The sequence below is a fragment of the Indicator indicator genome, chromosome 4 (genome assembly GCF_027791375.1).
Source record: "Indicator indicator isolate 239-I01 chromosome 4, UM_Iind_1.1, whole genome shotgun sequence".
Taxonomy (NCBI): Eukaryota; Metazoa; Chordata; class Aves; order Piciformes; family Indicatoridae; genus Indicator; species Indicator indicator.
The window spans coordinates 34,696,639-34,719,528 of NC_072013.1; the positions used below are offsets into that span (position 1 = coordinate 34,696,639).

Genomic DNA, 22,890 nt, shown 5'->3' on the forward strand with positions numbered 1-22,890 from the left:
GGCTTTATAGTCTGGAGAAGAGCTTACTGAGGGAGGATCTCATCAATGCTGATCAATACTTAAAAGGTGAGTGTCAGGAGGATGAGACCAGGCTTTTTGCAGTGGTGCCCAGTGACAGGACAAGGGGCAATGGGCACAAATTTGAATGCAAGAAGTTCCATCTAAACATGAGAAGAAACTTCTTTAATGTAAGGGTGATGGAGGACTGGAGCAGGCTGCCCGCAGAGGTGGAGTCTGCATCTCTGGAGAGATTCCAAACCTGGACATGTTCCTGTCTGACCTTCTCTGGGTGATGCTGCCTTTGGCAGGGGGGTTGGACTTGGTGATTTCTAGAAGTCTCCCTACCATTCTGTGATTTTCTGCTTCCATTAAGAGCTCATGCAAATAATTATTTTTTGTAAAACATTTAGAAATGTTGTGGGTTTGGGGTTTTTTGGGGATGTTCTGGGGTTTTCTTTGTTTGGGTTGGGTTGGGTTTTGTTTGTTTGTTTAAATTTAAAATAATTGTTAAAACAGATAAAACATAAACCCCCCACCAAATGTTTAAAAACACGTTTAAGTTCCAACCAGCTACGTAGTGAGTTTCCTTCTGAGGAAATGTCCATCTTAGATTCATAGAATCATAGAATGGTTTGGGTTGAAAGGGACCTTAAATGTTATTTAGTCCCCTGTGGGCAGGGGACACTTTCTACATAACCTCCCTGGGCAACCTGTTCCAGTGCCTCATCACCCTCACTGTAAAGAATTTCTTCCTAATCTCCAGTCTAAATCTCCCCTTTTCAGGCTTCAGTCCATTCCCTCCCTCCCTTCATTCCACTCCCTCACTACAAGCCCTTGGAAAAAATTCCTTCCCAGCTTTCCTGTAAGCCCCCTTCAGGTACTCTCAGAAGACAGCCAAGACACCTTCACTAGCTTTGAAGTCACTAATCTTCTAAAAACAAAACCCAAAAAAGGAAATTGTTAGCTTTGGCTACTCTCATATATTGTTGGGTTTTATCATCCCTTTCCTTTTCCATTAAGGTTATTACCTCTGGAAGTGTAACTTGGAAATGAGCAACCCAAGTTAATTTTCTTTTTCTGTCACTGGGTATCATCCAGTCCTGGATAGATGGAAACTTTGGATTTTAAAGACTGTTTTGACCTTAAAGACAGGAGAAGCTTTCATTTAAAAGCTATCTATAAGCCTCAAGTATATCATAAGTAAATAAAACAGGGGAATGAGGAAGAGGGGACTGAATACCAATATATGCTTAAAGTCATTAAAGAACAGACAGCAAGGAGAGGAGATGAGAGAATTATTGTTGACTGGATCATCAAATGGCTCTGCTGTCATTCAGTGAGACCTGGACAGGCTAGAGAAGATGGATGGAGGGCAGCCTCATGGAGTTCAGTTTCACAGTTGGACTCCAGAGCTCCCTTCCAGTCCCTACCATTCTATGATTCATGAGTTGAAGTGTGCAGTCCTGCACCTGCAGAGGAATAACACCCTGCACCCAGTACTCCTGAAGGGTTGAATGTTGGAAAGCAGTTCTGTGGAGAAAGACCTGGGAGTGCTGGTGGACAGCAAGTTCACCATGAGCCAGCAATGTCCCCTTGTGGCCAGGAAGGCCAGTGGTCTCCTGGGGTGCATTAAAAAGAGTGTGGCCAGCAGGTTGAAGGAGGTCCTCCTGCCCCTCTACTCTGCCCCAGTGAGGCTGCACCTGGAGTGCTGGGTCCAGTTCTGGGCTCCCTGGTTCAAGAGAGACAGGGAATTGCTGGACAGTGGAGGCTCTGAAGATGCTGAGAGGGCTGGAGCATATCTATGAGGAGGAAAGGCTGAGATACCTGGGGCTGTTGCATCCAGAGAAGAGCAGCCCCAGAGGGGATCTGATCAATGTTCAGCAAGAGCTAAAGGGTGGAGGGGCAATAGGAAAGGATCCATACTCTTCATAGGGGTTCCTAGTGACAGGACAAGGGGCACCATGCACAAACTGCAACCCAGGAAGTTACAGCTGAAGTTACCAAGGATGCAGTTAGGTTTTTACATGTAGTGTACGTTGGGTTTTTTGTATTTATTTGGTATTTTGCTGGAATCCAGTCTGTCAGTGTCGGTATCTGTAAATCCAAATTATTTAGCATGCAGTTTAATTCAAGCTATGGGAAGATGTCCCTTTTTCTGCTTACTGGAATATCAAATACAACACCTGAGTGAACAGAAATGATGAACATGGGATTATATATTTGTTGAAGCCTCAAGGCAGCTGTTGGGATGGTTTGTGGAGAGGTGTCTATGCTGTTTCATCAATCCATCTTCTGCCACTGCAAAGTTAGGTCCCAACTGAACACAGAATTGCTGTGTCACCTCTGTGCCAGGATCATTGTGCACTTCATCTAAACCCAGGCAAGGCTTTTGTGTCTTTTTTATTGCCTTCCTTTTCCAGAAAGTCCTATGTCTTTGAGTCTGTGGTTCCTCTGTGAGGCTTGGGAGCCTCTTGTACTACATGAGCGTGGGACCTCTAATTGCATCTCTGGCCTGGTTTGGGCTAGCCCAGAGCTGGTCCTGGTCAGTGCTATGAGTTCCCAGCTCAGTCTCTGTGCAGGGAGGCACTTTCTGAAGGTCAGAGCAGGTTTGCACAGCCAGGGCTGCTTATACCAGGGAGAACACTAGTGGGGAGAGTTCCTACCAAGGGCTGGGTTGCAGAAAGGTTCTGCCTGACATTTACTCCTCTGCACACCAAGAGCACTACCACAGCTTGTGCCCTGGCTTGGGGGGCAGGAAGGCAGAGGTGGCACCTGTGGGGAAGAGCAGCCAGGACAGGTGACCCTCAACTGCCCAACAATCAATTGCATCCCATGGATGGCATCTTCAGGAGCAAACTGAGGGATGCCTAGGGCCAAGCCTCTTCTTCCCTGGACTCCGTCCCTTCTGCCTTTCATCTATGTGTTCCTGAATCCAGTTCCAGAATTCAGCTCCTGAATCCAGTTCCCCTCTGCTGTTGAGTCCAGTCTGGAACTTGCCCAGTGCCTGCCCCCAGCATCAGTAGTGCTGTCATTGCCATCAGGGGTGGGTTAGCTCTTGTTTTGTGTCTCTGTGTCTCTATTCCACAGGATTGTTCTTCTTTCCATTGCAGCTGATTGAGTTTCTTTCCCACCCTATCAGTTTCTCTCCCTTCTTCCCCGTGGGAATGCAGAGGACTTCACAAAGAGCCTCTGGCACTTGTCTGGGGGCTGGCCCATCCCTGACCCTTGACAATCTGAAGTGATAAGGTCAGTGAAGCAGCACAGTCTTCAAGTGCTCAGCAGAACACATCAATAAGCAGAAGACACTGCTTTGGCTGAGCAGCTTTCTGTTACTGGCTGATTGGTATCTATCAAGGTTGTATACTCACAGTTATTGAGATGTCCTCTCGTGGATGCTGGATCATGCTGCACTTCTCCAGCCTTCGGCAGCTTACGGTTAGCTCTGTCCGTCACAATGATTTGCTTATGAATCTCCTCCTCCTCTTTGCTGTCTGCTGCAGACCCCCCAGCTGTGGAACCCACCTTCCTGGAGATTCGCCAAGGCCAAGGCCGGAGCATCACCATGAGCTGCCGGGTCCTGAGGGCATATCCCACCAGGGTCCTCACCTACGAGTGGCGTTTGGGCACCAAGCTGCTACGCACCGGCCAGTTCGACATGCAGGACTCCACCGAGTACACCATCAGCAGCCTCTCCAGGGACAGCTACGGCATCTACAACTGCAACATCATCAACGAGGCAGGCGCTGGCCGCTGCAGCTTCCTCGTCACAGGTGGGTGTGGGGGGATCGCGGCACCCAGGGCTGGACTCAGCGTGGTGCAGAACTGCTGCAGCTAACGAGTTGCCAAAGACATGGAGTCACACAATGGTCCAGGCTGGAAGGGACCTCCAGAGGTCAGCCAGTCTGACCTCCCCACACTCAGCAGGGACATCCCCAACTAGATCAGGCTGCCCAGGGCCTTGTCCAGCCTTACCTTGAATATCTTCGTGGAAGGAGCCTCAACCACCTCCCTGCACAACCTGTTCCAGTGTTCCACCACCCTCATAGCGGAGAATTTCTTCCTGATACCGAATCTAAATCTGCCCTTCTCTAGTTTGAAGCCATTGCCCCTTGTCTGTCACTGCAGGCCTTTGCAAACAGTCTCTCTCCATCCTTCCTTTAGCCCCCTTCAAGTACTGGAAAGCTGCTATCAGGTCTCACCAGAACCTCCTCTTCTCCAGACTGAACACCCCCAGCTCTCTCAGCCTGTCCTTGTAGCAGAGGTGCTCCAACCCCCTGTGTGGCAGTTTAGGCTGGGTGCCCCCTGCCACTGCTGCATGAGATACACCTCTGGTGTCCTGGGTGCCCGCCCAATAGGGGTGGACACAGGAAACGGTGTATTTCTACCCATAAATCCTGCACCCTATAAATCCATCTGCAGAGTCATTCTCTTTCTCTTTCTTCCCTCTCTGCCCCCGTGGGAGATGCTCTCTTATCAGGTAACAGTGGGGGAGTATCTCAGGCCCCTTAGGCCTGACTAGGCCTAATGCCAGGAGGAGAATGGAGCGGGGGGGGCAGTCTCAGACCTGGCCAGCCTGAGACTAGCCTAGCAGTGGGAGGGGGGAAGAAAGAGCCCTGGGGGTTTTGGGTAGACCCTCAGGTGGGAGGAGGGAAGGATTGGAAGCCTCTGGGAATTGTGTAAGGGACTCTGTATGTTTTAGGATGTTCTTTGCCACTATGCTTTGTAGTGTTTTTGTAGCTTCACCAATTGCTTTTCCATTTAAACTTTCCATCGCTCTCCAATCCGTTTGTGTGAGTGTCATTCTTTTGTCCCTTTCGGGACAAGAGACGTTCTGTCTGGCCTGAAACCAGTACACCCCTGATCATTTTCATGGCCCTCCTCTGGACCCTCTCCATCAGGTCCATGTTTTCCTATATCGAGGGCTCCAGACCTGAACACAGTACTCTGGGTGAGATCTCTCCAGAGCAGAGTAGTGCTTCAACCTGCTTACCTGATGAGGGAAAGGTTATGGGTGTTGTTTATCTTGACTTTAGTAAAGTCTTGGATGCTGTTTCCTGCAGCATCCTCCTTGAGGAACTGGCTGCTCATGGCTTAGTTGGGTGGATTCTTTGCTGGGTTAAGAGCTGGCTGGTGGCTGGGCCCAAAAAAGTGGTGGGGAATAGAGTTAACTCCAGTTGGTGGATGGTCAGCAATGGTGTTCCCAAGGGCTCAGGGCTGAGTTCTTTTATGTTTAATATCTCTATCTGAATGAGGGAATTGAGTGCACCCTCATTAAGTTTGCAGATGACACTAAACTGGGTGGAAGTCTTGATCTTCTGGAGGGTCAGGAGGTTCTGCAAAGGGATCTGGCCAGGCTGGATTGATGGGCCAAGGACAATGGTAGGAGGTTCAACAAGGCCAAGTGCCAGGGGCTGTATTTGCATCAGAACAACATGAACACTCCAGACAGGGAGCAGAGTGCCTGGAAAGTTGACTGGCAGAAAAAAAGACCTGGGTGCTGGTTGACAGCCACTGAACATGAACCAGTGTGTGCCCAGGTGGCCAAGAGGGCCACCAGCAGCCTGGCGTGGATCAGAAATAGTGTGGCCAGCAGGACCAGGGCAAGGATTGTCCCCCTGTGCTGGGCACAGTGAGGCTGCAACTTGAGTACTAGGTTCAGTTTGGTGCCCCTCACTCCAAGAAGGATATTGAGGGGCTGTGACCATGTCAAGAAGGGCAATGAAGTTGGTGAAGAGTCTGGAGAACAGATCTGGTGAGGAGTAGCTGAGGGAACTGGGGTTGTTTAGTCTGGAGAAGAGGAGGCTGAGGGGAGACCTCACTGCTCTCTAGAACTCTCTGAAAGTCTGTTGGTGTGAAGTGGATGTTGGTGTCTTCTCCCTAGTACCAGGTGATAGAACAAGAGGAAATGGCCTGAAGTTGGGCAAGGGGAGGTTTAGGTTGGATATTAGGAGCAATTTCTTTCCTGCAAGAGTGGTCAGATGTTGTAACAGGCTGCCCAGGGAGGTAGTGGAGTCACCATCCCTGGAGGTCTTTAAGGATCATGTGGACATGGCATTTTTGGGTGTAATTTGATAGTCCTGGTGGTGTTGAGTTGACAGTTGGACTCCATGATCTTAGAGGTCTTTTCCAACCAAAACAATTCTATGATTCATGGATGCATCATGGAACATACAGTAGTGGCTTAAGGCATCTTCCTTTCTTCAGTTATCCCTTCTCTGTAGGCATCTCAGTATGCTTTTGAGAGAGGCCTGAGAGAGACAACAGGTAGCAGATCTCTTCTGTTTGAAGTTTGTGATAAGGTTTGAGTTTCTTCTTCTCTTTTGGTACCCTCAGTGAGCTCAGGGACTATGGTGGGCAGACCACAGTCTCAAGCAACTTCAAGTTCCCTGAGTGTAGGGGGGTGCTGAAATTTGTTCCTTCTCTCAAAAAGTAAAGGAATTCTTGAAATTAGAACACAACACCACAGCTCTTCTCCAAGCTTATCAGTCCCAGGTCTCTCAGCCTTTCCTTCTCATAGAGATCCTCCAGGCCACTCAGCAGCTTTGTAGTCTCCCTTGGACTCTCTCCAGTAGTCCTCTGTCTCTCTTGGACTGGGGAGCCCAGAACAGAGCCCAGTCCTCCAGCTGTGGCCTCACTAGGGCAGAGTATACGGGGAGAACTGGCTTCAGTAGTTCTGTCTCTCCCTTGAACTCTTCCCTGAGTCACTTTTCTTTCTGGAGAGCAGCTTTATCTCCATGTGTCAAAGAACATATTTACATCTCTGGAGATATTCAAAACCCTCCTGGATGTGTTCCTCTCTGATCTGGTCTAGGTGATCCTGCTCTGGCAGGGGGTTGGACTACATGATCTTTTGAGGTCCCTTCCAGCCCCTAACATTCTCTGATTCTGTGATTCTGTAAACATGTTGGTTTTAACCTTAAAATCCTGAAGAAATATAAAAATCAGAGTGTTCCTTTCAGCATCCCTAACCCAACCTCACAGCATCAACTTTCGTGGTGATATGACCCAGAAACGACAAGCACAGGAAGAGACATGAGACAGAGCACATCACAAACCCTTTTTTGTAATAATTTTCAGTTCTCTGGTCTGGTTTGGCATGCTAATAAATCATTGAAAGCCACTCAGATTGTCCCAATCTTGGACAAATAATTGCCCTAGAATAGGTTTCCCCAGTCTTGGGACCAAAGCTGATGAACACTAAATTGAAATGTATTTATTCATTTCAGGGAAAAGACTTTTTCTCTAGTTTCCATCAGAGCCATGTTTTGGATTAAATTCCAAAGAATTGGATAAATCAGTGGATGTGAAAATATCTCCATGCAAGCCCTGAATGAGAAGTTAGGAAAAGGCTTGAGCTAAACCTGAGAGACCTGAGGCTGTTTAGCCTGGAAAAGAGCAGCCTGAGAGGGGATCTTCTCAATGCTCAGCAAGAGCTAAAGGACCTCTTGGGGGCAAGAGGATGGGACCAGACTCTTGTCAGTGGTGGCCAGTAACAGGATAAGTGGCAATGGGCACAAACTGGAACCCAGGAGGTTCCATCTGAAGAGGAGAAATTTGTTTGGTGTGAGGGTGCAGGAGGCCTGGAGCAGGCTACCCTGAGAGGTTGTGGAGTCTCCTTCTCTGGAGAGGTTCCAGAGCCACCTGGCCCTTGTGATCCTGGGCAAGCTGCTGTGGATGCCCCAGGTTGGACTGGATGATCTCCAGAGGTCCCTTCCCACAGTGTTGGGACTCTGTGTTATGCTTCCAAGACTCATGCAGACAGATGAAGTTTGAGTGCTGGGGAACTGGAAATGTAGAAAAGAATAATGACAAAGTAGTTCAGAAGGAGCTTTACATTTCACTGGAAATGTGAAGATAGGTAAGAAATGGGTCAGGTTTTAGACACAGACATAGAGATAAAAGCCAAATAAATAACATGATGGCAGGAATCAGGTGATAGCAGAAGAGTTTTCTTCTGGGTGGGATGATGGGAGGTTTTGTGGACCACATTTACACACAGAATCACAGAATGGTAGAGGTTTGAAGAGACCTCTGAAGATCATCAAGTTCAACCCACCTTCCAGAGCAGGGTCACCTAGTTTAGTTGGGTTTATTTCTGGATTTTCATGCTGCAGTGCTCAGGTTGCAGGGGCTGCAGATAAGCATTGGTATGCGAGAAGGGTTTCCAGTCCAGGATTTAAAGCAGCTTGGGTGGAAAGATTTCTACTGGCCCTAGAGTTTTCAAAACTTGGGTTTACTGCATGTGCAGATTGAGAAGATGACAACAAAGTAAATGACATGCAGAAAAGGGAGGTTGCAGTCAGGTGGTATTTGGTGTCTTCTCCCTAGTATCAGGTGACAAAACAAGAGGAAATGGCCTGAAACTGTGCCAGGGGAGGTTTAGGCTAGAGATTAGGAACAATTTCTTTGCTTCAAGACTGGTCAGGCATTGGACCTGCTGGTGCCTGTATCTAGCTGCCATTAACTTTTCATCTAAAGATCCCCTTGTCAGTGTTATTATTCCTGTTTGTTTCTTTGAGTTTTGGGTTTGGTTTTTTTTGTTTCTTTCTTTTTTGTTTGTTTTGGGGGGTGTTTTGGTCATTTTATCATCTTAATGCAGAGCAGGGCTTGCCTTTGCAGCTGGGTGCCCCAAGGGCTGTGAGTCTTCACCAGTGCTCTGCCACGTTATGAGAAAATTCAATTTAGTTTTCTTCCACCTTAGAGCATTTGTTAGGCACTTGATAGCCTTTCCCTCCAGCTTCAACCAAATTTAGGACTTGGACAATGGGAGAGACAGGAGGGGAAGAGGGCTGTGGGAGGTCATCCTCTTGTCTCCCTGGTTTTACCCATTTCATTCTCTCCCTTATAGAATCAAGGATCATGAAGTCCAACAGTTAACCCAGCACTGCCAGGTCACCACTAAACCATGTCCCTCAGCGCCACATCTACACAGCTTTGAAACCCCCTCCAGGGATGGGACTCCACCACTGTCCTGGGCAGTCTGGGCCAGGTCTTAATAACCCTTTTGGGAAAGAAATTGTTCCTCATGTCCAACCTACACCTCCCCTGGGGCAGCTTGAGGCCATTTCCTCTTGTTCTATCACTTGTTCCTAAAGAGAGGAGAACTGACTCCAGCATCCTTTCAGGCCAGAAGGTCTCCCCTCACCCTCCTCCAGAATAAATATGCTCAGTTACCTCAGCTGCTCCTCCCTAGACCTGTTCTCCAGACCCTTCACCAGCTTTGTTGCCCTTCTCTGGACCTGCTTCAGCTCCTCAACATTCTTCTTGGAGTGAGTGACCCAAAACTGAACCCAGTACTCAGACTGTGCCCTCACCCCTGCTGAGTAAAGGGACGTGATCCCCGTGCTGGTCCTGCTGGCCACACTGCTGCTGGTCCAGGCCAGGACTGGCTCATGCTCAGACAGCTACTGACTAATACCACCAGATCCTTTTCTGATTTGCAATTTCCAGACACTCTTCCCCAAGCCTGGAGTGTTCATGGGGTTGTTGTGTCCCAAGTGCAGGACCTGGCACTTTGCCTTGTTAAACCTTCTCCACTTCATTCTCCAAACGTGGCCCATGATTGTTTCAAAGCATGGAAAAAGAAAATAAATCATGAGGTCCACAAAACATACCAACAACCTGCACAAAAACCTCACAAAAAGCTGGGTTATGCTTTCAGGTGTTTGGATGCCCCTGTCCTATATTTCATTGAAGTTCTGTGCCTTATCTCCTCCCTCCATCCAAACTCTCTATGTTGAGAGGTCTTCTTTTGAGAGTTAAACAAATTAGTTATTCTCTAATTCATTATCCTGCCATAAAGATAATTTTAAATGAAATCATTTAGTATGGCTCTTCACTGTCCAAATCATCTTGGAGCATGTACATGCTCATAGCGTTGCTGAATGCATTGGGTTGGAAGGGACATTCAAAGTTCATCATCTTCAGCCCCCCTGCAGTCAGAGGGACATCTCCAACTACATCAGGTTGCTTAGGGTCCCATCATGTTTGACCTCATGTTGGGGCCTCAACCACCTTTCTGGGCAACCTCTTCCAGTATGTTGCCTGAGGACATCTAAGTGCTGCTTGAATTCCTTGTCTGAAATTGTGCTGCTTGTTTGTAATTGGCTGCTGGCTCCAGACCATGAAACACTACCCTACTCATTGCTTTTAGGTACTTCATCTGCCTCCAGATTAGCCATGACATTTCCCTGAACCGCTGAGACACTTCTGGTAGCTTGGCCTTGGGTGGTTGGCAGCGTGGCGCCGGCTGTCAGCAGGCGCTGGAGACCCTTTGTTTTAATGCTTATCCGTCTGAAATCTGCCAGGCTGAGGCTGAGGTCCCACTCCCTTCCCTCTTTATCTTCTCCTCTTGGGCACTGCTATTGAAAACCTCAGATTGAATTTTCATCTCTTTGCTGCTGAATTACAGCCCTGACAAAGATGTTATCGCTGTGATGTCTGTTTGGGAAAGTTGTCTTAAAACCATGCAAAAGTGGAGAACAGGGCTCTTCCATCCCCTTTCTTTCTCCTTTTCTTTCTTTTTACAATGCTAACAAGACCAGCTGTCTCCTTCTCCTGGCTTTCAGCAAGGGCAGAGTCCATTCACCTCAGTAGGACTGGAGTAGCAGAGGTTGGAAGGGACCTCTGGACATCATCCAGTCCACCCTCAGCAGCTTGTTCAGAATCACAGTAACCAGGTGGGTTTGCAATCTCACCACAGAAGGAGACTCCACTCTCTGGGCACCCTAACACCAAAGAATTTTCTCCTCCTCTTCAAATAGAACCTCATGGGTTCTGGTTTTTGCCCCATTGCTCCTTATCCTGATGAAGAGAAACTGCTTTCCAGTGGAGTCTCCTTCTCTGAAGAGATTCCCAACCCACCTAAACATTGTGATCCTGAACAAGCTGCTGTGGGCGATCCTGCGGTAGCAGGGCCATTGGACTAGATCATCTACAGAGGTCCCTTCCCACCCTCATCATCTGGAATTTCTCATTTGTATGAGATAGAATATTCCTGAAGAACTCAAAATATTAACGAAAGAGAAAATTGGGTTGTCTTTTAAAACCAACCCAGCAAATCCTTATTTGGCTCAGCACAGGAATGGCTTTTTTTTTTTCCCACCAGATTTAGGAAGAAATGGAGGCCTTCAAAGATGAAGTCAGAGAGGTAAACCCAAAAAAATGGAAAATGCTTTTTAAAAAATGGCTAAGCTGGAAGGAAACCCTAACCAAACATCAAACCACCTCCTTCAGAGCAGTAAAACACAGCTTTTTTTTTTTTTTTCTCCCTCAAATGCAATATTTATGTCACTGGTCATCTAAATAATTCATAGGAATCCAGAAAAGAGATCCTATTAAAGCTGCTCAAACAAGGTTAATTTTTCCCCCTCAATCAGTTTTGCCACCAGTAAGGATCTATATGTACTCTGGGAATGGTGTTTTCTGGAGCAGAGGGTGGGATGCTCATGGAAGTGGTGGGGACAAGGTTAGACTTAATTGTCTTGGAGGTCTTTTCCAACCTTAATGATTCTATGATTCTAGGAGTGACATCATTATTCCTTAAATCAGCCTGAAACACAGAGGAAGGATTGAGGATGGACAGTAACTAAATAAAATGAGCTAAATCCTGGACAATGAACAGGTTCAAGCCTTCATCTTTATCAGTGATCAGAATGAGGGAATTGAGTGCACCCTCAGAAAGTTTGCAGAAGACACTACATTGGGTGGGAGTGTTCATCTGCTTGAGGCTGGTGAGGCTCTGAAAAGGTGTCTGGCCAGGCTGGATCATGAGCTGAGGTCAATGTGATGAAGTTCAAGAAGGCCAAGTGCCAGGTCCTGAGTCACAAAAACCGCAGGCAATGCTCCAAGCATGGGGCAGAATTGCTGGAAACTTTCCTGGCAGAAAAACACTTGGGGGTGCTGGGTGGTGGTTGATTTCTTCTACCCTAGTATCAGGTGATAGAATAGAAGATTTCACCTCAACATGAAGAGAAACTTCTTTCCAGTGAGGGTGACAGAGCCCTGGAACAGGCTGCCCAGGGGGTTGTGGAGTCTCCTTCTCTGGAGACTTTCCAAACCTACATGGATGCATTCCTGTGCAGACTACCCTAAGTGATCCTGCTCTGGCAGGGGGGTTGGATCTGATGATCTCTTGAGGTCCCTTCCAGCTTCTGATAATACTGTGATACTGTGAATGAGAAGTGGCCTGAAATTGTTCCAAGGAAGGTTTAGGTTGGATACTATGAAAAATTTCTTTCCTGCAAGAGTGATCAGGCAATGGAACAGGCTTACAAGGGAGGTGGTGGAGTCCCCATCCCTGGAGGTGTTTGCAAAACATCTGTACATGGCACTTTGGGACCTGTTTTAATGGCCCTGGTGATGTTGGGTTGATTGTTGGGCTGAATGATCTCAGAGGCTTTTTCCAACTGAAATAACTGTATGATTTTCCCCTTCCTCAGTGCAAATTTGTATCATGAAGTGGGGCCTTTGAGACTGATGGGAAAATCTCTTCATTTTGCTGAGGAACTGTGAGTTGGAGGCAGGATCATGAGAAACTCTGTGGAGCTGAGTCTCCTTTAGCACCCACAGACTCTTAGATTTAAATATGAGCATTTCAATAGGGCAGAGCAAGTGGTCTGAATTAGTGTTGGGATGAATTTATGTCTTAATGAAGACAACCCTTGAAACTCTCCATAAATCATTGCTGTCTGGAGCACTGTGTCTGGAAGGCAGGTTGGATTCCAAGCTGACCATGAGTTATTAGCTGTAAGTTAATTGCTTTCCAGTAAGTCCAAAGAAATGTTACATGCTATAAACTATATAAATTACAGTCCTTCATGTAAAGCTTAATGATAGTTGCAGTAGCATTTCCATCTTTCCCAAGGAAAGGAGAAGATTTCTTATTGTGTCACTGATTACAGTGGTCTCATATTCCAGTTTCACATCTTGAGTCAAACTGGCCGTGTGTTGTTTCATTTCCATCCCTCCCCGCCCCAGCTTAGTGTCTTTGGTCTGAAACTTGAAATCCTTGTCCATACTACTCATTCCCCTGTGACAATCATCTTGCTGTACCACTGATTCCAGTGGAATTGCAGAAACATGGAAAGTTGAGGCTTGGAAGGCATCTCTGGAAATCATCAAGTTCAACCCATTTGCTAAAGCAAGGTGAGGATCAGTCTCTTCTCCCAAGGAACAAGTGATAGGACAAGCAGAAACAGCCTCAAGTTGCCCCAGGGGAGGTTTAGGTTGGACATGAGGAACAATTTCTTCTCCTTGAGGGTTGTTACGGCCTGGCCCAGGCCTCCCAGGGTAGTGGTGGAGTCTCCATCCCTGGAGGGCTTTCAAAGCCATGCAGATGTGGTGCTGACAGGCATGGTTTAGTGGTGACCTGGCAGTGTTGGGTTCATGGTTGGACTTGATCTTCAAGGTCTCTTCCAGCCCAAATTGTTCTTTGATTCCATGAAATGAAGCAGCCACTCATGTGGTCTCCATGTGGAAAGGAACAGTGGTGTTTTACTGTGGGTGTCGTGTTGGAAGGGGGAGGAATTGCAGATAATAGTAGGAGCTCTTCCAGGGCTCAGCCAGCAGATGTCATGTTTGGTTATCACTGGAGAGACATCAGATCCCTGTGCTGCAGTGCTGCAGCTACCAGGGCTGGGATGAGGATCTGAGCAGGAGATCCCATGGGATAGGAGTTATTAAAAAGCACATGGAGAAGGTATCTCATGGATGAAATGTGTAACACACTCCAAGAGATAAAGAGAAATTGAGAGGTGACCTTCTCAATGCTCAGCAAGAGCTAAAGGGTGGGGGACAAGAATGTGGGTCCAGACTCTTCTTAGTAGTGTTCAGTGACAGGACAAGGGACACTGGACACAGAGTGGAACCAGGAGGTTCCATCTCAAGATGAAGTAAAATGGGTGAGGGTGGTGGAGACCTGCAGCAGGCTGCCCAGAGATGTGGAATCTCCTCTGGAGAGATTTCAAACCCATCTGGACAAGCTGCTGTGAGTGCCCCTGCTTTAGCAGGGAGGTTGCAGCAGGTGATCTTCAGAGGTCCTTTTCAAATCACTCCATGCTGGAATCCTGTAATTTCCTTGGTGTTAGATGGTTGATGAATGCAGCATCTTGGCCATCTCTGTTCTGTAGTGGTAGCACATCTGCACTTTAGCTTATCATGACAGGCAGCTCAGTATAAGAGATGATCAGGGGTGTTTTGCACTTTATAACATCAGCTATAAACGTTTATGGAGAAAAAAAACCCCAACATAAAATCAGAGATTTACAAATGCGTCTCCATTTTGGCACATTCAGCTCCAGACCATTCTGTCTTTAAAATACAAGAACAGCATAAATCCTAAACAAAACAATATATTTAAGAGGGGGGGAATATTAGGAGAGGCAGAGTTTGTGAAAAATGCTGCCCATTTCTGGGCTCTGTTTTATTACAGGATATTTATTTTATGAAGGATTTTCAAGAAGACAAAGAAGTTATTTTGTTCTTTATTTGCATATGTGACAGGAAATAGATGTCTTCTCCTACATCTGCTCTTCCTCTCAACATGGTTGTTTAGTCTGGTGAAAAAGAGGCTGAAGGGAGACATCATTGCTCTCTACAACTCCCTGAAAGGAGGTTGAAGCCAGATGGGGATGGGTCTCTTCTCCCTAGTATGAGGTGACAGAATGAGAGCAGAGGGCCTGAAATTGTGCCAGGGGAGGTTCTGGTTGCATACTAGGAACGATTTCTTTCCTGCAAAAGTGGTCAGGTGTTGGAACAGGCTGCCCAGGGAGGTGGTGGAATCACCAGCCCTGAAGGTGTTCAAGAAATGTGTGAACATGACATGGTTAAATGGCCATGGTGGTCTCAGTTTGAAGTTGGACTGAATGATCTTAGAGGTCTCCTCCAGCTTAAACAATTCAACGATTCTATGATAGTCCTGTGGCTGAATCATCCCTATCACCTCCAGCCTTCCTGTAATCTCAAACCTTCCAGCTCTCTTCATCCCTGGTTTGGATTTCCACCATCACTGATCACACTGTTCCCGTCCATCCCCAGTTCACACTGGAAGGTCACAGAATCCCAGTATGGTGGAAATTGGAAGGGACCTCTGAAGATCATCTAGTCCAATGCCTCTGCTAAAGCAGGGGCACCCACAGCAGCTTGCATAGCATAACAATGTCCAGCTGGGTTTGGAATCTCTCCAGAGAAGGAGACTCCACAACCTCTCTGGACAGCCTGCTCCCAGCCTCCAGCACCCTTAAATTAAAGAAGTTTCTCATCTTCTTCAGATGGAACCTCCTGAGTTCCAGTTTGTGCCCACTGCCCCTTGTCCTCTCACTGGGCACCACTCACAAGAGTCTGGCCCCATCATCTTGCTCCCCACAGGTCCTTTAGCTCTTGCTGAGCATTGGGAAGATCCCCTCTCAGGCTGTTCTTCTCCAGGTTCTACAGCTCCAGGTGTCTCAGCCTTTTTTCTTCATAGAGAAGCTCCAGGCCCCTCAGCATCTTTGGAGCCCTTTTCTGAACTTAGTTCCCTGTCTCTTTTGAAGTGGGGAGTCCAGATCTGGACTCTGGGCTCCAGCTGTGGCCTCACTAGGGCAGAGTAGAGGAGCTAGAGAACCTCCTTTGACTTGCTGGACACACTCTTCCTCCTGCTCCCCAGGAGACCATGGGCCTTCTTGGACACAAGGGCACATTGCTGACTCATGGTGACCTTGTCCACTATCACTGCCAGGTCCTTCTTCATAGAGTTTCTTTCCAACAGGCCAAGCCCTCACCTGTCCTGGTGCAGGGTTTTTTTCTCCCCAGGTGCAAGACCCTACACTTGCCATTGTTGAAATTAGCAGAAATAGCTACAAAGGCACGGAGAACATCAACAGACAGCACAAGGAAAAGATTCCTTTAGTGCTCTGTCTGCATGTCTGCTGAAGCTGTCACTGATACTGGTGCCTGCAGAGTCACTGCTGTTTGTTTCTGCATGACAAAGCAACTCAAACTGGGAACCTCTGGGGTATGTCTGGGGTATGGCTCAGGTGCTGTAATTAGGGTGAGAAGGTTGTTGTTCAGTTTGTCACCCTGGGTGGCAGTCAGTGGGTCGTGTTGGCACTCGTGGTGTAGATGTGCAGAGCATGTCCTCGGTTCCTTACATTGCTCTGGAAATCATGTGCTGGTGGCTGAAAGGAAGCAATCCCTTTACAGGATGGTTTTCTTTTTTAGATTTTCTGGTGGATAAAGGACTGAGTGATGTAGGGCAACCCTTTTGTCTTGGTGAACTTGCTTTAAATGTAGGGTTGGACTAGATGATCTCCAGAGGTTCCTTTCAACCCCCACCATTCTGTCATGATGATTCATGATCTGAAATGAACCCCTGAGAGAACTCCTGTGCTTGGTTGAAGTGTTTCTCTCCCAGTTGAAGACCTATTTGGTCTAGCAGCTGTGTATAGGGAGATGTAAGGTTATGGTTGGACTTGGCATTCTCAAGGTCTTTTCCAACCAGGTGATTCTATAGTTATATTTCAGTAAGTACAGCAGTTCACTTCTGTTCAGGAGCATACTTAGGTATCTGCTGAGATCCCAGTGCTGCTGTGGGATGTTGATGGAATGTAATGGTAGCCATTTGAAGTAGCTTTTCTCTTTGCTTGTTTCTTAGTTCTGTGTTGTTTGTGTCTAATACTGGAACAGGCTGCCCAGAGATGTGGTTGAGGCCCCAACCCTGGAGATATTCAAGGTCAAGCTTGATGGGGCTCTAAGCAACCTGCTCTAGTTGCAGATGTCCCTGCTGAGTGCAGGGGGGTTGGACTAGATGCTAACCTCTAAAGGTGCCTTCCAGCCCAATGTGTTCTGTGATTCTGTGAGGGACAACAGAGTGTCTTCCGTGCACACCTTCTATAGTTTCAGAAGCACTTCATCCCTAGAAAGGGAAGCTTCTTATTTCTGTGCCTCTCCAGCAAGTCCTGAGGGAGAGAAATTTAATTCCAGGATATTTTTTGTGTCTGTTAAGGCAACCTGAACTCTGGTTTAGAGCTTCATTATCATGCACTATTTTTAATGAATCCCTCCCTCTGTCCTCACTCTGCGGGAATCTAAGTAACTGCGACACTTGGGGCTCTGCCAGAGAGAGGATCCATGGCACAGTTTGTTCTGGAGACTATTGTTTGTTTTCCTTTCAAGAACAAAACCTTTAACTTTGTCACCTTCTGAATGTGTAGCATGTGCAAAACAAAGGAGGTTGAGGTGTGCACCTGGGGCAAGGAGAGGTAACACCAGCAGTGGCTTTGTCCCTCTGGGCTGGTCCTTGCCTTACACAAAAAGGCATAAACAGACCAAATGTTTGTGTTTGAAGACTCTAAAATCAAGTGTGGATTTCTCCCTGGTATGCTTGTGGAGACCACCCAGCATGAGCAGCACAATTATACATCCTGCTGTACTTGTTGCTGTTGTTCCATCAACCTAAGAGCACCTGCACAGAAGGTATGCAGTTATCAGTTATGGCTAAATACACACCTGGGCTGTCCTGGATTCTCATAGAATCATAGGATGGGTTGGGTTGGAAGGGACCTTCAGCAGCAGGGACATCTGCAACTTGAGCAGATTGCTCAAAGCCCCATCAAGCATGACCTTGACTATCTCCACAGGTGGGGCCTGCACCACCTCCCTGTGCAACCTGTTCTGGTGTTCCACCACCCTCATAGTGAAGAACTTCTAATAGCCAATCTAAATCTACTCTGCTCTATTTTTAAACCATTGCCCCTTGTCCTAGCACTACAAGTCCTTGGAAACAGTCCCTCCCCATTGTTCCTGTAAGTCTCCTTTAGGTGATGAAAGGCCACAATAAGGACTTCTGGGAGCCTTTTCTTCTCCAGGCTGAATAGCCCCAACTCCCTCAGCCTGCCCTCACAGGAAGAGGTGCTCCAGCCCTCTGATCATTTGTGTGGCCTTCTCTGGACCCTCTGTATCAGGTTCACATCGTTCTGGTGTTGGGGTCACCAGAGCTGGACACACTACTCCACATGAAGTTTCACCAGAGCAGAGCAGAGGAGCAAAATCACCTCTCTTGACCTGCTGGCCGTGGGGTGCAAAGCACATTGCTGGCTCATGTCCAGCACCGCCAAGGCCATTTCCACAGGGCTGCATTCTATCACATCTCTATCTCTGTTCTCAGGTTAGCACAAGAGAAAAACAAAAAACCAAACCCCCAAAACAAACAACAACAAAACAAACAACCCCCCCAAAAAAACCACAAAAACCCAAAACAAAATAAACCCAAAGCCCCCCAAAACCCCCAAAAACATGCAAACAAAAAACCCAACCAAAACCAAAACGACCAAATGAAAAAAAGAACAAACAACCCAGCACCCAATTTTCCACTCCTATTCATCTGGATTCACAAGCACATCCCAGCCTAACAAGCCATTGGACAAGATGAAATAGCTTTAAGTTACCCCAGAGGAGGTTCAGGTTGGACATGATGAACCATTTCTTTGCCTTGGAGGTTGCCAAGGCCTGGCCCATGCTGACAAAGGCAGTGGTGGAGTCCCCATCCCTGGAGAGGTTTCAAAGCCATGTAGATGTGGTACTGAGGGATGTGATTTAGTAGTGACCTGGCAGTGCTGTGCTGGATTTGATGATCTTAAAGGTCTCTTGCAAAACAATTCTGTGATTCTATGAGGTAAAGCTGGCAGCCCCAAGGGATGCCCAAATGGGGCGTGAGGGCCAGCAGCCTCATGCACTGCATGCTCTGCAAGTGGGAACTAGGTGATAACCTCATGCCCAGGGCTTGAAGTTGGCTGCTGAGCTAACCTAACTGCAGATGGTTTCCTCCAAGTGAGCTTCTGTCTGCCCACAGTCAAGTTATTCCAAGCCAAGGGATGTGTCATCCCTTCATTTCTCTGGTAGAGGATAAACTTTGCTGGACAGCCTTGCCTCTGGAAGAGGTATGGTTGGGTAGTGACAGGTTTGGAGTCTTTGTCTGGAGTCACTTCAAATGGTGGTGGTGTTGGGGAACACCTGCCAAGCCCAGGCAGGCTGGTGATGTGTCTCACACCTCCAAGGCCAGGTTGGATAGGATTTTGAGCAACCTGGTCCAGTAGAGGGTGTCCCTGCCAGTGCCAGGGGGGTTGAAACTAGGTGGTTTTCCAACCCAAACCTGTCCATGCATCTCCTTTCATGTACTCCAAAGCTTTCTTCTACCTCTAGAGCTTGCCAGTCAAGGTCTTAATGTTGTGTTGTTAAATTTCCAGCAGCTCCATTCACACCAGACAGCTCTTCAGTTTGGAGGGATTTAGGATAATGCAGCTCTTCATGGGTCCTCATTATTTCTCTGAAGGTGACTGTGTTGTTCGAGTGGTCGTATTGTAACAAGCATCTAATGATGGCTCCTTTCTGCAGGCTCCCTGAGATGCCATTATGTCCACCTCCAGTATAAGGGGGAAGAGTATAATTTGCATTCAGCATGAGGTCTTCTCTGTTATTTTTGCTCCACATAAACAAGGCAAACAAATCCTTTCCACCACTGATCCTCTGCTCCCTTCTCTTTCATTTCTCTTATTTTTTTTCCCTCAGCTTTTGATTTGCTGATTCTCCCTTGGAGTGGTGTAGTTTGGGACTTCAGATCTGATGTATCTGCTCTAGTCTGATCTAATTGAGCGTGCATCATCGTTGGGCAATTGGCAGAACTGTCTTGACTCAAAGGGCTTTGAGATGAAAAGTGTGGTTGCAGGGGATGGCACACTTAAAAGCTTGATGGATAATGACAAGATTGGTGAATATTCACATCATGGCAAGGGGGGGTGAAACTAGATGATCTTTAAGGCTGCTTCAAACCCAAACCATTCTATGAATCTATCAATTTCTCTTTTGTCCCTTTTCATTTTTATATCTTCTTAATAATCTTTCTCCCTCTTGTCACCACCTCTCTGAATGATTGACATTTTAAAGTTTCTAAGTCAAAATACCTCCCCATGTTCCCATTCTGCTCTGCACTAGTGAGGCCACAGCTGGAGCACTGGGCTCAGTTCTGGGTTCCCCAGTTCAAGCGAGGCAGGGAACTGCTGGAGAGAGTCCAGTGGAGGCTACAAACATGCTGAGGGGCCTGGAGCATCTCTGTGAGGAGGAAAGGCTGAGAGACCTGGGGCTGTTGGTCTTAGAGAAGAGCAGACACAGAGGAAATCTTCTCAGTGCTCAGCAAGAGCTAAAGGACCTGTGGGGGCAAGAGGATAGGGCCAGACTCTTTGTCAGGGTGCTCAGTGACTGGACAAGGGGCCATGGGCACCAAATGGAAGCCAAGGGGTTCCATCTGAAGATGAGGAGAAACTGGATTGGTGGAGGGTGCAGGAGCTCTGGAGCAGGCTGCCCAGAAAGATTGTGGAGTCTCCTTCTGTGAAGAGATTCCAAACACTCCTGCTCATTGCGGCACTTGCCAAGTTGCTGTGGGTGCTTCTGCTTTAGCAGGGGCTTGGGCTGGATGCTCTCCAGAGGTCTCTTCCAACTCCCACCGTTTTGTGATCCCTCTCTATTTACACCTGTAGAGAAGAATAATTTTGAGGAGAGAATACCTTAATATAGAGTTCATTGCAGCACAAGCTCCTGATGGAAACATTAAATCAAACCTGATCTAGTTGGAAATGTCCCTGCTCACTGCAGGGGGGTTGGACAAGATGACCTCTGAGAGGCCCTTCCAATCTGCTGCATTCTGGGATCCTGAGTCATGAATGCTTTTTGCAGACACTCCTATCCCAGACCTGCTCTTAGCCTTTATAAACTGAGCTTATTTGATTGTAGACAGGTGCTTGGTGGTATAAAAGGTGCTTGATGGTATATAGGGTGCTCTAGGAAGAGGCACACAGCTCCAAGGGTGATGCACACAGTTCTCACTATGTCTGTATCAGGTCCTAGGTCTCTTACAGCTCTTGTGTCATATCTTCCACCTAGCCTAGATGGCTCAGCTGCCTTGCTGCATCTCAGATGTTACTACTTGTCCATGGCTAGGTGAACAGATTGAGGACCATGTGCCATTCTGGTTATTCTAGACAAATCAATCTTTATGGGATGGTTTAAAGGCACAAAGGGAATTTGCATGGCAAGGTGTCGCTGGTGTTCCTGGGTTTAAGTCAAACAGAACTCAGTTTTGGTAAATCTGAGCAATTTTTCTGTTACGTGGCTGGAAACAAAGGTCAACAAAGCTGGTGCAAGGTCTGGAGAACAAGTCTTGTTAGGAGCAGATGAGGGAACTGGACTCTGGAAAAGAGGAGGCTAAAGGGAGACCTCATTACTCTCTACAACTCCTTGAAAGGCGGTTGGGTCAGGTGGGCTTTGGTCTCTCCTGCCTACTGTCAGGTAATGGAAGGAGAGGAAATGGCTTGAAATTGTCCTAGGGGAGGTTTAAGTCGGATATTAGGAACAATTTCTTTCCTGCAAGAGTGGTCAGGTTATCAGAACCAGCTGCCCAGGGAGGTGGTGGAGCACAGTTCCTGGATGTTTTTAAGAAACATATGGACATGGGCACTTGGGCACGTGGTTTAATGGCCACGGTGGTGTGGGGTCGATGGTTGGACTCCATGATCTTAGAGGCCTTCTCCAAGGGAAAGAATGGTATGATTCTAGCTCTCTAAAGGATGAAAGTTATAAGAACCTCGTGGTGAAACACTGATGTGGGCCAGGTGCCCTGTGAGATGTCATTGTCGCCTGTGGTACACATCGAGGGGTTAGGCTACATAACGTGCTCTGACAGCATGTGCGCTGAAGGACGACTTGTGTGCCTCTTCACCTGGGCATCTCGAGAGGAGAAGATGTGATGAAGGCAGCCGTGGCTGGAAACAGCCAGCTTGTGCTCCCAGCCCACGGGTGTCAGCTCCTGTGACTTCTGCCAGGTGGAGCAGCTGTCACTGGGCCTTTCTCTGCTCACTCTAGGGCAGATTGTTTTGATATCTCTATTTGAGGCAGCTGGGCCATGAAAAATAAGTTGCATGGCTCCAGCTTGTCCTTCTGATTAGCTCTGTGGATTTTTACCCTTCCATGCCCACACCTGGTCCATAGATGCCACTAAAGAGTGAGTTAATATCAATGCTTATCAGTTCTTATCGAGATCTAAAGCGTGGGGGGAAAGAGGATGGGGCCAGACCATTCTCAGTGGTGCCCAGTGACAGGACAAGGGGCACTGTCCACAAACTGGAAGCCAGGAGGTTCCATCTGAACAGGAGGAGAAACTTGTTTGTGACCAGCAGATCAAGGAAGGTTCTCCAGCTCCTCTGCTCTGCCCTAGTGAGGCCACAGCTGGAGCCCAGAGTCCAGATCTGAACTCCCCAGTTCAAGAGAGACAGGGAACTAAGTTCAGAAAAGGGCTCCAAAGATGCTGAGTAGCCTGGAGCATCTCTATGAAGAAAAAAGGCTGAGAGACCTGGGGCTGTAGAGCTTGGAGAAGAACAGCCTGAGAGGGGATCTTCCCAATGCTCATCAAGAGCTAAAGGACCTGTGGGGAGCAAGATGATGGGGCCAGACTCTTGTGAGTGGTGCCCAGTGACAGGACAAGGGGCAATGGGCACACATTTGAACACAAGAAGTTGCATCTAAACATGAGGAGAAACTTCTTTAATTTAGGGTGCTGGAGGCCTGGAGCAGGCTGCCCAGAGAGGTTGTGGAGTCTCCTTCTCTGGAGAGATTCCAAACCCAGCTGGACATTGTGATCCTGGGCAAGCTGCTTTAGCAGGGGTGTTGGACTGGATGATCCCCAGTGGTCCCTTCCAAACCACACTGTTGTGTCGTTCTATGAAGGGCAAATCATCACCACAAAGCCTTCAAAGAATTCCAAAATGTGTTTCTGGAAGACACATAGACAGGGAAGGTAGTTGGAGGTTGGATCCCAAACTGGCTGCCTGACTGATGTCTAATTTCTTTACTCTCCCCTTGTTTCCC

General features: G+C 47.6%; 1 protein-coding gene across 1 annotated transcript in view; it reads left to right on the top strand.

Moving 5' to 3' along the window:
• The window catches only part of MDGA2 (MAM domain containing glycosylphosphatidylinositol anchor 2), a 225,200-nt gene that overhangs the window by 155,255 nt on the left and 47,055 nt on the right, over nucleotides 1-22,890 (top strand). Inside the window, exon 10 of the mRNA XM_054400689.1 lies at nucleotides 3,501-3,770. Within this exon, the coding sequence (XP_054256664.1) occupies nucleotides 3,501-3,770 (270 nt within the window). The remainder of the gene's footprint in view (nucleotides 1-3,500; nucleotides 3,771-22,890) is intronic.